At 43.7% G+C, this 15626-nt stretch overlaps 1 protein-coding gene across 2 annotated transcripts in view; it reads left to right on the top strand.

The window, feature by feature from the left end:
- The window catches only part of RASSF3 (Ras association domain family member 3), a 63223-nt gene that overhangs the window by 18269 nt on the left and 29328 nt on the right, over window positions 1-15626 (top strand). Inside the window, exon 1 of one of the 2 annotated variants that reach the window (XM_063133938.1) lies at window positions 14762-14922. The exons of the other annotated variant lie outside the window; for it this stretch is intronic. Within the exon in view, the coding sequence (XP_062990008.1) occupies window positions 14794-14922 (129 nt within the window). The 5' untranslated portion in view covers window positions 14762-14793. Of the gene's footprint in view, window positions 1-14761; window positions 14923-15626 lie in introns of those variants that run through there. 2 annotated transcript variants of the gene reach the window in all.

Raw genomic sequence — 15626 nt, 5'->3', positions numbered from 1 at the left:
TGCAAGGAGCTAGTGAATAAACTATGTTGATTCAGCTGCACTGTAACAAGCAAGAATGATTTTTCACAGATACTGATATTACAAGTGTTGAAATAGAAGTTCAAAGTAGCTTTGGCAGCTCACACTTTGTGTTCTACCTGCTGTGATTGTGGCACACCATTTCTATGTTAATTGGGTGAAAATGTGGGTGAAAAGGCTTTCTTGGAAGAGGGTGTAAACAAGCTAAACTAAGGTACTTCTAAAGCTACAGGCATTGACCTTGAGCTTTGTTGATTTTCTTTGATACAAACCATCTGCACTCAAACAATTAAAAGCCTCCAAATCTCCTAAGAGTTTCCTTCCTCTGATTATAACATGTGTTGCATGTTAAAACACAGAGGTGAACCATTAAAATATTTCAGACAGGCAGCCGTGTTAGTCGGTAGCAACAAAGAGTCTTGTGGCACATTCAAGATTTACAGATTCATTGTGGCAAACGTTTTCATGGATTTAACTAGAGTTATCTGCACACACAAAAAGAACAAAAACCTAAGCAATGGGGTGAAAAATGATAAAATGCAAAAGGTTGCAAAAAATCTGTGACATTTCTGTGCGGTTAGTTAAATATGATTTTATTTGACATGCATCTTGATCCAAACCATGTTTACTCAGAAATAAGTCTCTCTGATTTTAAGGTACGTATAGTACAATGCTACAGTACGTGTTTACTTCAGAATAAGCCACAGTGTGTTCAATGGAGCTTACTCCCAGGTAATTATGCGTGGGATTGCAGTTGGACAGAGCAAAACTAACCAGGTCACAGCTACACTGCTGCTATGCCAGAGGAACATCTGTCACATCCTATGTCTGCTTTGGCTGGCATGAGAGGGCAGAAATGTCAAGAGAGTGGGGAGTGGGAAAATAAGAGGAAAATGACATACATGTCTCCTAGCATAACCCCACAGCACTGATCGGGGCAGAGTGTGCAGCAATACCCCTATGGCATGTGGAGATGGATGCAGCCAAGGATGTCACCACAACATCAGCGTGCTCCTCTGCATCACGCCACACACAACCACCCAATACCACCACCCCAAAAGCCAAAGGGGTGCACTCCATAGATTGGGGTGGTGGTGGATCCTCTTTCAGCTGCAGAGCAAAATTAAATCTCAGAGAAGCTCTCAGGAGCAATGTTTCAGTGATGGGCAGGGCTGAAGGGAAAGGGGCTGAGCCAGAGGTGAAAGGGGTGGGACTAAAACTACCAAAACCACTAAACAACCCCCCCACCCCCCCACACACACCACAGCAAACTGTAGCTTAAAGCTATATTGTGCCAGTAACTAAGTCTTAGGAGAGCATTTCAACCTCTCCACAAAAGCTAGGAAACCACCCAATGATTGGTGGTTGGGGTGGGGGAAAGGGGTGGAGCTAGGGAAAGAGTCTGGAGAAATCCAGAGGCCTGGATTGTGACACCAGAAGAACCAGATTGGGATCCAGGCCCCACCATGGGACTGGGAAGATGGAGACAGGAGTTCGAGCCCCACCAATGGAAACAGAGAGACACCCCACATCTTTAGCATGCCTGGTGGGAAAAAAAAGTCAGGGGCCACAGGGAGAAGGAACCCCTAGTACCCATGCCTGACCTAGTGTAAAGTTCCATTGTCATTGTGGACATGTTAAGGAGTAACTCACTACGCCTATGACCCTGCTCTGATTGTTGTCATTACATTGGCAGAGTTCCAGCAGCATAATGATGCTGTTCTGCTGGTATATCTGAAATTCCATGGGTGTAGCAGCACAGTTCCAGTAGTGTGTCTGGAGTTCCAGCAGCACACATGGGTTCCACTTCATTCCAACCCCCTCTTGCCAGTGGCTCTTTATTTACATTTATATATCCTGCCTTTTTTCCTCCTTAAGGAACCCAAGGCAGCGTACATAATCCTCCTCACCATTTTACCCTCACAACAACCCTGTGAGGTAGGTTAGGCTGAGTCTGTGACTGGCCCAAAGACTCTCAGTGAGCTTCCATGTCCAAGTGGGGACTAGAACCCAGATCTCACAGTTCTTAGCCCAACGCTCAAAACCACTACACCACACTGGCTCTCTTTAAGTTAAGGCTACTCTGCTTGTCTCTAGGAAATATGCATAGGCTTGTAGCATAGAATTTGATAGTACATTTCACACCACTACTTTCATTTTATTTCTTCTGTCAATTTCTTGTGGAAACTTCACTCTTTACTTAGTATTAAACAGAATAACACATGACAGTACAATTTAGATTCATTTATAAGTTCCTGTACTTGCTCCTCATTGCTTGCCAAGTAGCATGAAACTGACATGTTTGATTTTATCTGAAACATAAATTTCTAGGCACATTTATGTGCCTAGGAATTTATTCAGCTGCTAAATTTATTCAGCTGCTTCCATTTCCAGCATACAAATCTGCCCTGTCTTCATGGTATATTTTGATTTTCTTCTTAACTTTTCAGTTCACTTCAACATTGACCACTGAACATTTGGACTATAAAGGTCCAAATGTTCAGTACAATGGATGTACTCTTTTTGGAGTACATCCATTTCCAATTTGGGGAAAATACTAGATAACAACATTGACAAATGTGAACTGAGAAATAACTGCTGACTACATTATATTGCCTGGCTAGGTTCTTGCAGTACCTACTTATAGTCCTGCTGAAATGAAGCACATACTTGTTAGTAGAAAGGAGAACTGTAATTTGGTAGTTGTTTTTTATTCTGTGGAATGCACCCTACCTTGCTCCTGAAACTTTCTCTTTTGAAGACCCTCTTTGTTAATGTTGACTTACCATTTAATTGCTATCTTGTAATCCTGGATTTTTCAACCTGGTCCTCACAAAGGCAGAGTGAGGTGCCCACTAGGTGCTTTTTGCCCTCTGCAAGTGAGAACCCCCTCCCACAAGCACCACTGGGGTAACAGGGTCCTTGACAGGGTGGGTTCCTAGCCCTCTCCAGCTGTTTTTCAGTTTATCATCACTAGCAAGTTGTGTTTCAAAATGCAACATTTCAGTGATGATGGCGCCTGAAAAAGATTGAATTCCCCACCCCAAAAAATATGATGTGCCATACTCTTGTTGTATTTGCAGTTGTACAACTTGATAATTCATTATAACTAAATTATAAAATAATACTTGGTGCGTGAGTTTGTGTGTGTTGCAGGGGGGATGGGACATAATAGCTGACCTTGCTGGGATCCACATAGTCATCCATACAAGCAACATTTACATAGGAAAAAAGAACTGAGAGCTCCATCACACCTACTTTCCCCCCCTGGTATGCACCTGCAATTTTGACCTCCGTTTTATTAGCACAGCAAACACTGGTCCCTTTCACGATTGCTGCTGTACCAGTGAACTCTCTTTTCAGTTGTTTGCTCTCCATTGTGCCCACCCCACCCTGCCCTTTCTCCTTCCCCCTCCAGTTCATTGGTTCTTGTCAGGTGATGGACGTTGGCGTCTTGCCCCCTCGCTCTGGTTTTGTTGTCTAGCATTTTACCAATTCAGCATTTAATCAGCTGGGTGCCATTTCTGTGCGCAATGAGGGTGGGGTTGAAGCAGCAAAAGACCATTCGACTGGCTCAGCAAAAGTCCATTCGCTTGACCTATAGACTCAGCAAGCTGGAGGAGAACCACCCTGCCCTCATCTTTCATCAGCAGGACCGCCCCCAACAAAAGCAACATGGCGCGAGGGCAGCAATACACGGGGATGGAAGCATGCTTTTATTTTGCATGGAAAAAATAAATTGCACTCTCCCCACCCTAGAAAAAGATGGAAAATGGAGGGAAAGAGGGGAAGTGACTGCAGGACAGGCACAACGTCATGTGAGTATTGCATTTCAAAATGGCAAACCAAGCAGGACGAGAGCACGATAAAACACTGGTGTGATGGAGCTCTGAGTTTCCCTGTCCCACAGAAAACATTGCCATTCTGATTTTCTGATAGGCCCCCTTTTCATACTGAGTTATTAGTTCCAAGACAGATGTTGGGAATCAAATTGCATTTATAGTGCATTGAAAGGCTGGAATTCTGGAACTTACAAGCATGCTGAGCTTCCACAGTTGGGAAGCTAAATTTAAACCACAAAGTCCTATAGTTTTGGTTTTTATTGTTGCAAGTCTTTTTACATTCTATTAGACTTTAGGAAAAGAAAAGTGAAAGGATTGATCTTTTTCTCATATATTCACTATACTATAGAATAAAATTTCACTAGAGTGGCATTTATTGTAGGGAAAAATATGGATTTGTATTAAAGAATGATAGAAGCTATGGAAGGATCTGTTTTCACCATTCAAGATCATCCTTCCTGAAGTGGAATAGAATGAATGGCTAAAAGAAAAAGAAAAAAAAACCTTGGCACATTGTACAAGGTGGTCTGCCAGTACATACTCTTTTGGGAGATGTAAAAGTTTTTATATCTGAACACCACTATTTTTATTACCTTTATTAAAATATTTATATTTACCATTTTATGCCAAACTACTTTGTGGTTCTCCAGTTGGTCCTTGACTTCAGTAGGGCTACATCATTGAATGAGATGAGATGATACTTTCACAAGCAGTGTCTATAACAAGTATCAGTACAGCAATCTACCCTTGTGTGCCAGAAATCTCTACCCTTGTGTGCCAGAAAGGTGTGTGGCATTCTTAAGGCAGACTTGTTTCAACAGAAAATGCTTATAACTGCCTTAGAATTAGGGCCACTGTTCTGTAAGTAGCAAGCAGCTTTTGGCTGCATAAATGCGTCTGTGAGTAAGCCAATCACCAGAGGAGAGGAGAGGAGAGGGAGGATGGGACGAGAGGGAGAGGAGAGGAGAGGGAGATGAAAGGAGAAGTGGGCTCATTCCACTAGCCCTGGTGAAAGTTTTTTTCTTCTTCCCTTCCTTCCTCTTCCCTTCCCACCCCACCTTTTTGTGTTGTGTCTTTTTAGGTTGTAATCCTGCAGGCAGTGACTCTCTTGTTTTACTGCTTATATGTAAGCTGCTCTGGGAGCCTTTTTTGGGCTGAGGAGTGGGATAAAAATACTTTAAATATATAAGTAAACTTTTCAGGCTACTTCCTTAGTGCAAAGAACTCAATTAATACAAAACTAATGCAGCCTTCTCAAACCTGGTGCCCTCCAGATGTCTTGGGACTCCAAAAAGGCCTGGCCCTAGGCAAGTTGCCATTGTGCTGCTGCCAGCCCTTCTACCCGATTAGCATGCCCACCCGCATGTCAGCTTACTCTTTTTAGCACATATAAGCATGCATGCATCACCAGCGTGCTGCCCATCAAGGGTTTCCACCTTTAGGAGTGCAAGGCACCTGTGTGAGGTCCGCCAAAACATCGTGATGGTCCCGGAAGTTTGCGAGGCGTGCGCACACCAACAAAAGTAAGGTGGGCAGGTGAGGAGGCAAGCAGGTGCTTCTTGGTCCTGATGGTCACCTGCATGGACAGCTGGCAAGACCAAGAAGCTGTGGGCCCTTTGAAGGGGGAGAGTCTCCACTCTTCCCGTATTCTGCAGCCTGATTCTCCTGCATCAGGCTACTTCATGGTAGGCTGCTCCTGACTACAAATCCCCAGGATTCTTGACCATTGGCTATGCTGGCTGGGGCTAACGGAAACTGAAATCCAAATCATATTGAGGGCACCAGGTTGGGAAAGTGAACTAGTATATCTATTTTCATCTAACCAGTGCCAGAGCCTATGGAAAAACCTGATGATTGTCCCACATGTCAGAGTGATCCCGGCTGGTAGATGACTGGAAGAATTATCTCTAGGCAAGGACAACCGACAGACAGCAGAATCAGCAGTTTCTGTGATAGATTCCCATGACAGAGGAAGGACATTGCTTATCTGAGATAGGCAGCTGCTATGATTCGGAGTTAAGCCATCTATGAGTATTACTTGGTTTAATGAAAGGTTTCCTTTCCTTGGCCTTTGTGTCTAAATATTCTTAAGTTAGGACCTTGACTTTTTAGAAGCAATTTAATATGATCCTCCAGTTTAATAATTGGTATTTATTACATATATATGTTGAAATAAATGAACAAAGGAGTTTGTATCCCCATGAAGCCACTTCTCCACAGACAGACTTTGCACGAGGAAATAGAGAGAAGTTGTTAAACTTGCTCCTGTTTGTTTTCATGTGTTTTTGTCGCTCAGATGACCTTGTTTGAGAATAAGCACACTACTGCTGAGTTCCAACTCGATTGCCAACCTGTAGTACTAAGTAGACAATGTTTACTCATCCAGGGGAGAAATTAAGTAGATATTACTATAGTAAGAAAACAGAAGCATTGCTTTTGAAATAATTTGTTAGTTCGCTTTGATGATGTGAAATTCACAGTTAAAATTAGGGGTGTGCTCTGCTCTGTTACAGATCCTCAGATCCAAAGCAGAGCAGGCCGATCTGGACCTCCAAAGCCCGGTTCCAGAGTGGATTGAGGGAGGTCCAGATTGGCCCGAAGCGGTTTGGAACTGTCCGAAGCAATTCTGACCATTCTGAAGCTTCGGAGCCAGGTAAGGGGGGAGGGGGGCTTACCTGGCTCCCCCCGTCCGCCGCCGCCACGGTTTGTGCGGCAACAGCGGCAGAGCCAGGTAAGGGGGGAGGGGGGCTTTCCTGGCTCCGCCGCCGCCACAGTCCATTCAATGACGGCGGCAGATCGAGGTAAGTGGAGAGGGGGGCTTACCTGGCTCCGTCGCCGCTGCGTTCCATGCAGTGGTTTCAACTGCCGCCCAGCCCTAAGGGCAGAAATAGGCCATGGATCAGATCGGGGGAGGTCCGGATTGACTCGAAGCAGTTCGAGCCCAATCCAGAAGGCCCGGATCGGGATCCGAAGTGGTTCGGGGAGGGCATGCACCCTAGTTAAAATAGAACAATCCAGGATTTATAGATAGCTTGTTTTGTAATTGACTAGAATTTGTTCTAAACCACCATTTCTGGTTTGTAGAAATTAAAACTGAATCCTGCTAAGTCCTCCTCCCAGTCATGCAGGTTAAGGAGAGGGGAGCAGCAGCAAGGGTTCTCTCCAGTTGGAAGGGGCTCATTGTGTTCAATCCTGGGTTAGGGTTATATGCAAATGGGAGCAGTTGTTACAACCTGGTTAGAGATGCATCAGATTTAGTTTGGCTAGCATAAAACTTTCATTATGCATATCGCAAACAGAAAGTGGAAGATTGCTGTCCCATGTTATAAATAATATAAAAGTCATTGATGAAAGAATCCACCACAGAGATTAGTATGCTTAAGCACTTTGAAATCTATGAGATTAAGCATCTTGAAATGTATAAGTTTAAGCATGTCTCAGTACTGGATTGTGGTTATGGACTAAAATCATACACAAATAATTAAGACTAGGAGTTAGAGCATGTGCATGTCAGAAAGGCATGCCGTTTGCCACTGCACAGCACAGAAATGCAGCGAACTGCCCGTGGAAGGGGAAATCACACTCTAATTCCCTGCCCTTCCATGTAGTGTGTATGTGATTGGGGTGTCTGTGTGTGTGCACAAATGGTGTGTGTGTGTGTGTGTGTGTGTGTGTGTGTGTGTGTGTGTGTGGACAAGCAGCCAGGGCTCCGTGCTGGCTGTGGGAGTGTCCTTGTATACCTTGCACAGAGGCCCTGCTCACTGCTGGCAGTTGGCCCACAACATGCTTGCCTGCAGCCAGTTTGACCCTTGGGCCGAAAAATATTCCCCACTCCTCCTACAGGTGTTTGGAATTTCAGAAGAGATTACATAATGTGATTATATAATCATAATGGCCAGCTAAAGTTTTTTTCCTTATATAGAAAAAAGGTTTCTCATCTAACCAACAGAGCAGAAGAAAGAATTTAATTTCAGTAGAATGAATCCCTAATGCTGCAATCCTAAGCGTACTTCATAGGAAGTAAATCTCATTGAACTCAGTGGGACTTACATCTAAGAAAAATGTGTAACTGAGCCGTAAATTTGAAGCTATGCTTGTACTGAACTGAGCAAATTAATAACATTTCCCTATTTTACAACTGGATGCAATTTATGTTGCAAATCTTTGCTTTCAAGTTCCTATTTACTGCTGTATTCATTATATATGTACATATTTGTGTATTTATGTAATGTATAAAAATATTAATTCTGAGTGCCAGTCCTTATGTTGCCAGAATAGTAGCATCCATGTACAAGAGGGAAATATCAATAGGCTTGGGGCAACTCCAAGGTTCGAAGAAGTTGAACTTCTTCAAAATAGGGAGGAATTCCTCAGGGGAGGGAGAATCCAAAATAGCACAATAAGGACTGAGCATGCCCAATGGTCATGGAATACTGACTGACTGTATGTGCAGGGTTTGGGTTTGGAGAGATGAAGTGGAATATTCTTGAAAAGGGAAGCTTCCTAGCCAGCTTTGAACAAGAATATTCCACTCTGCAACATTTTGTTGCAGGTCTGAGTTATATATACCAAAAGCAAACTGCTTTTATCCTTATGCAGCCTATGAAATGGGCATGGAATACTGATTGACTGGTGTAGGTATGTGCGTGGAAACCGTAGAGGGTGGAATGGGGTGGCTAGAAATAGTGGAAGCTGTTATATATTTCCATGTCCATGTAATGTTAGCAATAAACTATTGATTTCTTGTTGATTGGTAGGTTATTTTGAACAGGATAGATGTATTTAGCATTTTCTTTTCTTTCTTTTCCCTTAGAAGCAATAACAAGAAATGGGGAGAAACTGGGGCAGGATCTACACTATTCATTACACCATTGTTTAAGTGCATTGTTGCGTCCTCCCTTGCTACGTTACAAAATGCAACTTGAGCCCAGTCAATCGAAATACCTTTTCTTCTATCGTTTTACCCCGGCACACTCTTCTTTAGAACGTTCTTCATTATGCTCATACCGGCTCTGAAGTAAACCTCCTTCTTCCGGTGACTCTGAGCTAGACCTGCTGGGATAAGCCGGCAGGGAGGCGGGGCGACGCGTAGGGACGAGGGAAGCCCTGCAGCGTCTTAAAGGGGCCACGTGCGCCCCGAAAGATAAGCAGTTTTTTTAAAAAATTAAGCCTCTGTCCCCTCTTTCACCGCCCTCCCTCCCCCTCCCCCTCGTCACGTTGTGCCAGCTCTCCCTCCCCTAGAAAAGCCCTCACTTGTCCTAATCAGGAAGCAAAGACCATGGTCACGAGACATGACTTTGAAAGACAGCATCGAATACAACGAAAGGTTGGGGCACATTGTTAGTTTTAAAACGATTTTAACAGAAAGTGGAACGGTTTTAAAAGTCAGAAGAAACGTAACAACAGCATCACGTGACTGCTGACGTCATCTCTGCCAACTTGTTACGTTTCATCTAGACAAGTGTAGACGGGCAGGGAAGCATGGGAGATTCACCTATCTTACGTTGTTTGGTATTTTCTGGTTGTGTTTTATGCTTTTCGGCTGAGCACTCATTGGATATGCTGGGCGCTGGGTGGCCATAGCAGCAGCGTCTCCCCTCTCCGCCCCCTGCAATTGGTGTATAGGATTGCTCTGCCCATTTTCTTGTATCATGTTACAAACAGACACCAGGATCTAAAATCCTCCAGACAGTTTTGCAAATGATCATATGACACCTACATAAGAATGTAGAGCTACAGTATGCTGGATCAGACCAAGGGTTCATCTAGTCCAGCACTCTGTTCACACAGTGGCCAACCAGCTGTCAGCTAGAGACCCACAAGCAGGACACAGTGCAACAGCACCCTCCCACCCATGTTGCCCAGCAACTAGTTTATATAGGCTTACTACCTCTGATACCGGAGTTATCCATCAGGACAAAGTAGCTATTGATAGCCTTCTCCTCCAGAAATTTATCCAACCCCCTTTTAAAGTCATCCAAATTGGTGGCCATCATCACATCTTATTGTAGTGGATTCCATAGTTTAACTATGCACTTTGTGAAGACCTACTTTATTTTATCTGTCCTGAATCTCTCACCAATCAGCTTCATGGGGTGACCCCAGGTTCTAGTATTATGAGAGAGGGAGAAAAATGTCTCCCTGTCCACATTCTCCACACCATGCATAAATTTGTATACCTCTATCATGTCTCCCCTTAGCTTCTTTTGTTCCAAACTAAATAATCTCAAGTGTTCTAACCTTTCCTCAGAGGGGAGATGCTCCAGTCCCTTGATCATTTTAGTTGCCCTTTTCTGCACTTTTTTTCCAGCTCCACAGTATCTTTTTTTAGGTGTGGTGACCAAAACTGTATGCAGAATTCTAAGAGTGTCACACCATAGATTTGTATAAAGGCAGTATGATACTGGCTGTTTTATTCTCAATTCTTTCTCTAATAATGCCTAACACGGAGTTTGCCTTCTTTATAGCAATGGCACACTGGGTTGACATGTTCATCGAACTGTCCACCACAACCCCAAGATCTCTTTCCTGGTCGGTAACTGCCAGCTCAGATCCCATAAGGGTGTTTTTTTGTCCCACCATGCCCCATCTCTACCTATTGCTAGAGATTTCACGTGGTGGAACCTTTCCCATTCAACATATGGATCCTTTCAACAAGAGATATGAAAAGAGTTAGACAACCCAATGGTTAAATACTGATCTGCTGGTGATAATGAATAGAAAATATTGAGAGGTGACCAGACTTCAGGCTTGAGGTCTACTTTGTTTTTTTTACTAGAACCCCTGAGTCACCAAGCAGTACCAGATGCAAGAGACATACATTTAAGTCCAGAAATTAGTTTTGCGTATCAGAACTGAACAGACCTTACAATTTTATTTATTCATTTATTATATTTCCGAATCTCTCTGGGCGGTTTACAACAGTTAAAAACAGTAAACATTAAAAAAGTATACAAATTTTTTAAAAAACCATCAGAAACATTTAGACAACAATATAAAAACAACTTATCCATTTAAAAACAACATAGGTGTGCACAGCACATTTCATTAGGGTGTGCACGCAGGGATTTTTTTTTAAAAAAAGACGAACTTTTATTGAATACTCAGTCATAAAGGACATTATTTTTATTCATATATTTATTAAACACTGTAGACATTGATGCCCGGCACTGCGTTCGGCTTGCCTGACTGTGGGAGGGCCATTACGGGTGTGTGTGGGGGAATGAGGAGACACTCCTCAAGCCCCAGCATTGGTGGGGCTTTGTGGTGAGACTGGCCTTTTCATTTCTGCTGTAAAGAGCAATTATGCTCTCTCGGAAGCAGCAGTTCTTCGGCGCAGTGACGAAGCAGCCAGAGGACTGTTCCCACTGCATCTGGATCCCCCCTCTGGATCCCTACTTAATGCCCCACTCAATTTGGCACTTACTGCTTGAAACATTAGGGTGTGCCTGGGCACACCCGGCACACCCCATTTGCACGCCTATGCCTTACAATGCTTCCACACAAATGTTCTTCATTTCAGCAATATAATTTAAAGCCATGGTGATGGAGTCATTTTATTGCTGCCACTGCTAAACAACTGGGAGAAAGAAATCATTGCAGATCTACTGCAAATCATCCAGAGCTCTATATGTAGATCCAGATGTACCTTCTACCAGATCTGCCAATCCTATTACAATCCTATTACAATTGATTACAGTTACCTGTCAGAATTATCAGTTTGTCTCAATATTTTATTTAATATTTATAATTATATTTAAATTCTGCCTTTCTCCCCAAGCCAGCTGATTTGTGTCTTAGAATACCAGATGCTATGGTTAGACTGTGTTTCCTAGACAGTTAATTATCCTTCTGCTTCTTTTCCTCCAAAATTCATACTACTAAATAAAACCTCTTACAAAATTTACTGTTCAAAGTCTTTCACCGGGACTAAATACAGAGTACTACAGATGTGCAAGGTAGTGTTTTAAATCCCATTTTTGCCATATTTCTTGTCTTTTGATTTAACATTTCATTAGCTTTGCACAAAGGAACTTGTTATCAGTAAAAGGATCACCCAAATCAATGTCTAGCAGATTGTTGTGGGGCTCATTAATGGCAAGAGTTGCTGGGCTAGAATAAAGAGGAAATATGATTCTAAAGGATCTGAGCATCTAAGTAGACAAGGCAAATTAAAAGTTACTTCAAAGAAATATGTAAGATAAATTAACCAGGATTTTGGACAGATTGCCTCAGAGGTAATTTGATGAACTGAAAAAAATAAATAGAGCTGGTAAAAGACAGAAGCCGAAAATTCAATATAAGTCATATTTTCAAATAAATACTCTCTACTAACCCACAATTTAGATTAGTAATTTATGACACATCAAAGGACTGAAAACACACACAACTATCTTACATTTTATTAATGCATCCCTTGCCTAATTGACTGGAGGAATTTTTTTGCCACAAGTGGCCACGTGAACAGCAATTTACAAACTTGGTATAAGTGGTGGTAATTTATCATTTTTAGGGGTCAGAGAGCTACTTTTCTTTTGCAACAGAATTTTGTCTGGAATTATCAGAAACAAAGCTCACTTTTAACAGATTGGCTTCTAAAGGAGAGGTTCAAGGAATAACAATGTTATTTACCAAGAAACTATTATGTTATGTTTGCCATTTCATACAAAGCACACAGTCCTTGTAAAATATGGTGTCTGCCTCACATACTATGCTATTCAAAGCCTAATTACATTTTTACACTCAGCAGGCCCAAGAAGCTCATAATCTAGGAACAGCATGTTTGAGAATTCTATGGTGGGATGAGAAAATCGAAGTGTTAGCATGCTTTCCACCCAAAAAGTAATTTACTTTAGCAGAACTTGTGCTATAAAAACACGTAGGATCACATCCTCTATACTGTGATATTTGGCAGAAAGCTAGCACAAAGCATTGTCTTCTCTAAACCCAACCCTTCCCTTGTTGATGTGGTTAAGTGTTTTGCCAGTGGCTTTCATGAATGCAAGTGCAGACACTACATTAAAGTAATATAATTCCAGGCATCTTAGCATGGTATTAGCTGTTACAAACCAGACAGTACAGTGATCACATAACAACTGGTTTTATGATTTCTCCTTCCTGCTCATTTTGACAACCTGCAATTAGTTATTCAGGATAGGAACCTCTTGAACACTGGACTATGAAGCTATATTTGAAACTCAGTTTAGAACATATTTATACTTGCTTGGGTTTTATAGTCTCAGGATTAATAAAGTTTTAAAAATGCCTGCCATGTTTGTTGTCACTTAAGGTTAAGATTAAAATTCCTCGCTGTAGAAAAAATACGCAAAGTAATATTTTTAAAACTTCTATTTTAATGTTTAAAAATGCACTTTGGAATGCACAGGTGGCAGACTGTTTATCTAAGGCCTGCAGGAAATGGGAGATCCAGAAAGTAAATAACCCAATGAACTCACAGACTTACTTCATAGTAAACATGCTTACAATCAGGTTGTTTTAACAGTTTGGATTGATTGACAAGGTTGCTTTATTACAGCAAATATCTACAGCAATGTTGCTAATAGTCTGGTATTAGTCTGGTATTTGAAGATAGATTTGCTTCAGGATACTTCATGTCTAGAATGTTACTTTCCATAAGATTTTAGTTTTCTTTCAGTGGGAGTACTGAATTTTAAAATTGTATAAACAGCATGGATTGAACAAACTACTTGACTATCTGTTCTTTTCCAATCACTGTTGCATGTCCCTTTAGTTGCATTCTTTTAGGATTTGTATATTTATTTATTGCATTTTTATACTGCCCAATAGCCGAAGCTCTCTGGGCGGTTCACAAAAATATGAATATGCACTGCATTGAAGTCACAGTATTTACTTGAGTGTGTCCCACTGAACTCAAAAACAAGAGTCTTGTGGCACCTTAAAGACTAACACATTTATTGTGGCATCAGCTTTTGTGCACTACAGTCCACTTGCATGAGGCTGATGACAGAATAGATTTGTTAACCTTTCAGGTGCCACAAGACTCTTTGCTGTTTTTGTTGCTGCAAAAGAAATAGGTCACCACCCTTTGGAAACCATTGAACTCAGTGGGATTTCCGAGTAAGCGTGGGTTGTATTCCATTTCCCACATTTCCATGGCATTTTCACATCCCATTTCCTGCCAAGTACTTGTATGAGGATTTGGGGCTAGTATTTGTGTGTGTGCGCGCGCGCGTGCCTCTCTGAGAAAGAGGATGCTTCAGGGCTTCCTGGCAAAATGCAAAGCATTTTAGAAAAGGTTCTTCCTGGAAATCAGCGGTGGTGTATCACGTAGGGACATCCATTGTATTCTTCAAGAGACAGCGCATTTCAGTAAGGGACACCTGCCAAGCCCCGCGTCTCCTCTCGCCTGAAGCGTTTCTGTATTCATCTACATCACAAAACTGAATATCTCAGGCGGATATTAGATCACCAAGGGGCCTCGGCTAGCGCTTTGGCAGGACATTACAAGGTGCTTTCAAGACAAAACCGCCCTGGCTGGCGCATTCAGGATCTCCATAGAAATTACGTCCAGGACGTGTCGCCTCCGCTCAGCTCACCTGCCGAGGGGAAAGTCCGCCCTGACGCCAGCTGAACGCGAAAAGGAGGAGGAGAGCGAGAGGCGTCGCCGTCGTAGCGCAGGTGGCTGAGAGCAGGCAGACAGGGCAAGCCGCCCAGTCCCGGCCGCTCGGGGGAGGGTCAGGCTGGGCAGGAGGCGGTGCTGGCTCAGTCGGGGCGGCCCCGCTCGGTGTCAACTTGGGAGCGCGTTGACCACAGGGCGCCGCCAAGGAGGCTGCGACAGCAACTGGAGTTCCCTGCCGCTGAGCCCCAGCCTGGCGGCGGGTCCCCATGCGGCGGCGGTGGTGGGGCGGAAGCCTCCGGGCCCCTGCAGGAACGGCGACAGGCGCCGCCGCCCATGACCTGGACTAGCAGCATGAGCAGCGGCTACAGCAGCTGGGAAGAGTCGGAGTCCGAGGAGTTCTTCTTCACCGCCCGCACCTCCTTCTTCAGAAACCCCCCCAGCAAAGCTAAGCAATGTCTCCAAGTAAGTGCGGCGCAGCCCGGACCTCGGCAACCCTGCGGTCTTTCCCTCCTCTGGGCTGCCGCAGCGGGCGGGAATCCTTCCTCGGGCAAGTCCCGGTCCCACGCCAAGCGCCTTGCCCCGGCCTGACCCACTGCAGGCCGCGCCTTCCTCGGCAGTCCACGTGTCCTTCCTGATCCCCCGTTTGCTGTGCGAGCAAGTCCTTGGGGTGCGTTTCGCGTCGGTTGCAAAGGGCGCGAGCCCCTCGAGGTGCTTCCACCGCCCCATTCCTTCTCTAATTTCCTGATTTAGGGGTGTAAATCCGTCAATTCCAGGGACTAGAGTCTAGAAAGCACAACCAGACGATCGTTCTGGGATTGCCGCCAGATGGCTCCCCAGAAATGCACGTGTGGATTTCAACCGTTGGAATAGTTCAGACAGCGTTGCTCTGATTCCCCCCCCCCCTTAGTTGTTAAAAGTATGGGTTCACTTCCTCGTGAATCTTGCCAGAGCACTTCTGGCCGGAAAAAGACTCTCCGTGCTGCAACCAAAAACGGTTTTCTAAATCCGATTACTCATGTGTTACTTCTGAAACCTCATGGTCTTGCAGCCATGACTCTCGTATAAACAATTTTGGGATTTCTGGGAAAGCGCATAGTAAGAGAAGCGCTGGGACGCATACAATGCATTATTTTGGGAGGTGATGGTGCAGTTCAATTTTTTTCCTA

This window comes from Elgaria multicarinata, chromosome 9 (genome assembly GCF_023053635.1).
Source record: "Elgaria multicarinata webbii isolate HBS135686 ecotype San Diego chromosome 9, rElgMul1.1.pri, whole genome shotgun sequence".
In the NCBI taxonomy this organism is placed as follows: Eukaryota; Metazoa; Chordata; class Lepidosauria; order Squamata; family Anguidae; genus Elgaria; species Elgaria multicarinata.
The sequence above is the reverse complement of the archived record's forward strand: the minus strand, read 5'-3'. Positions and strand labels throughout refer to the sequence as shown.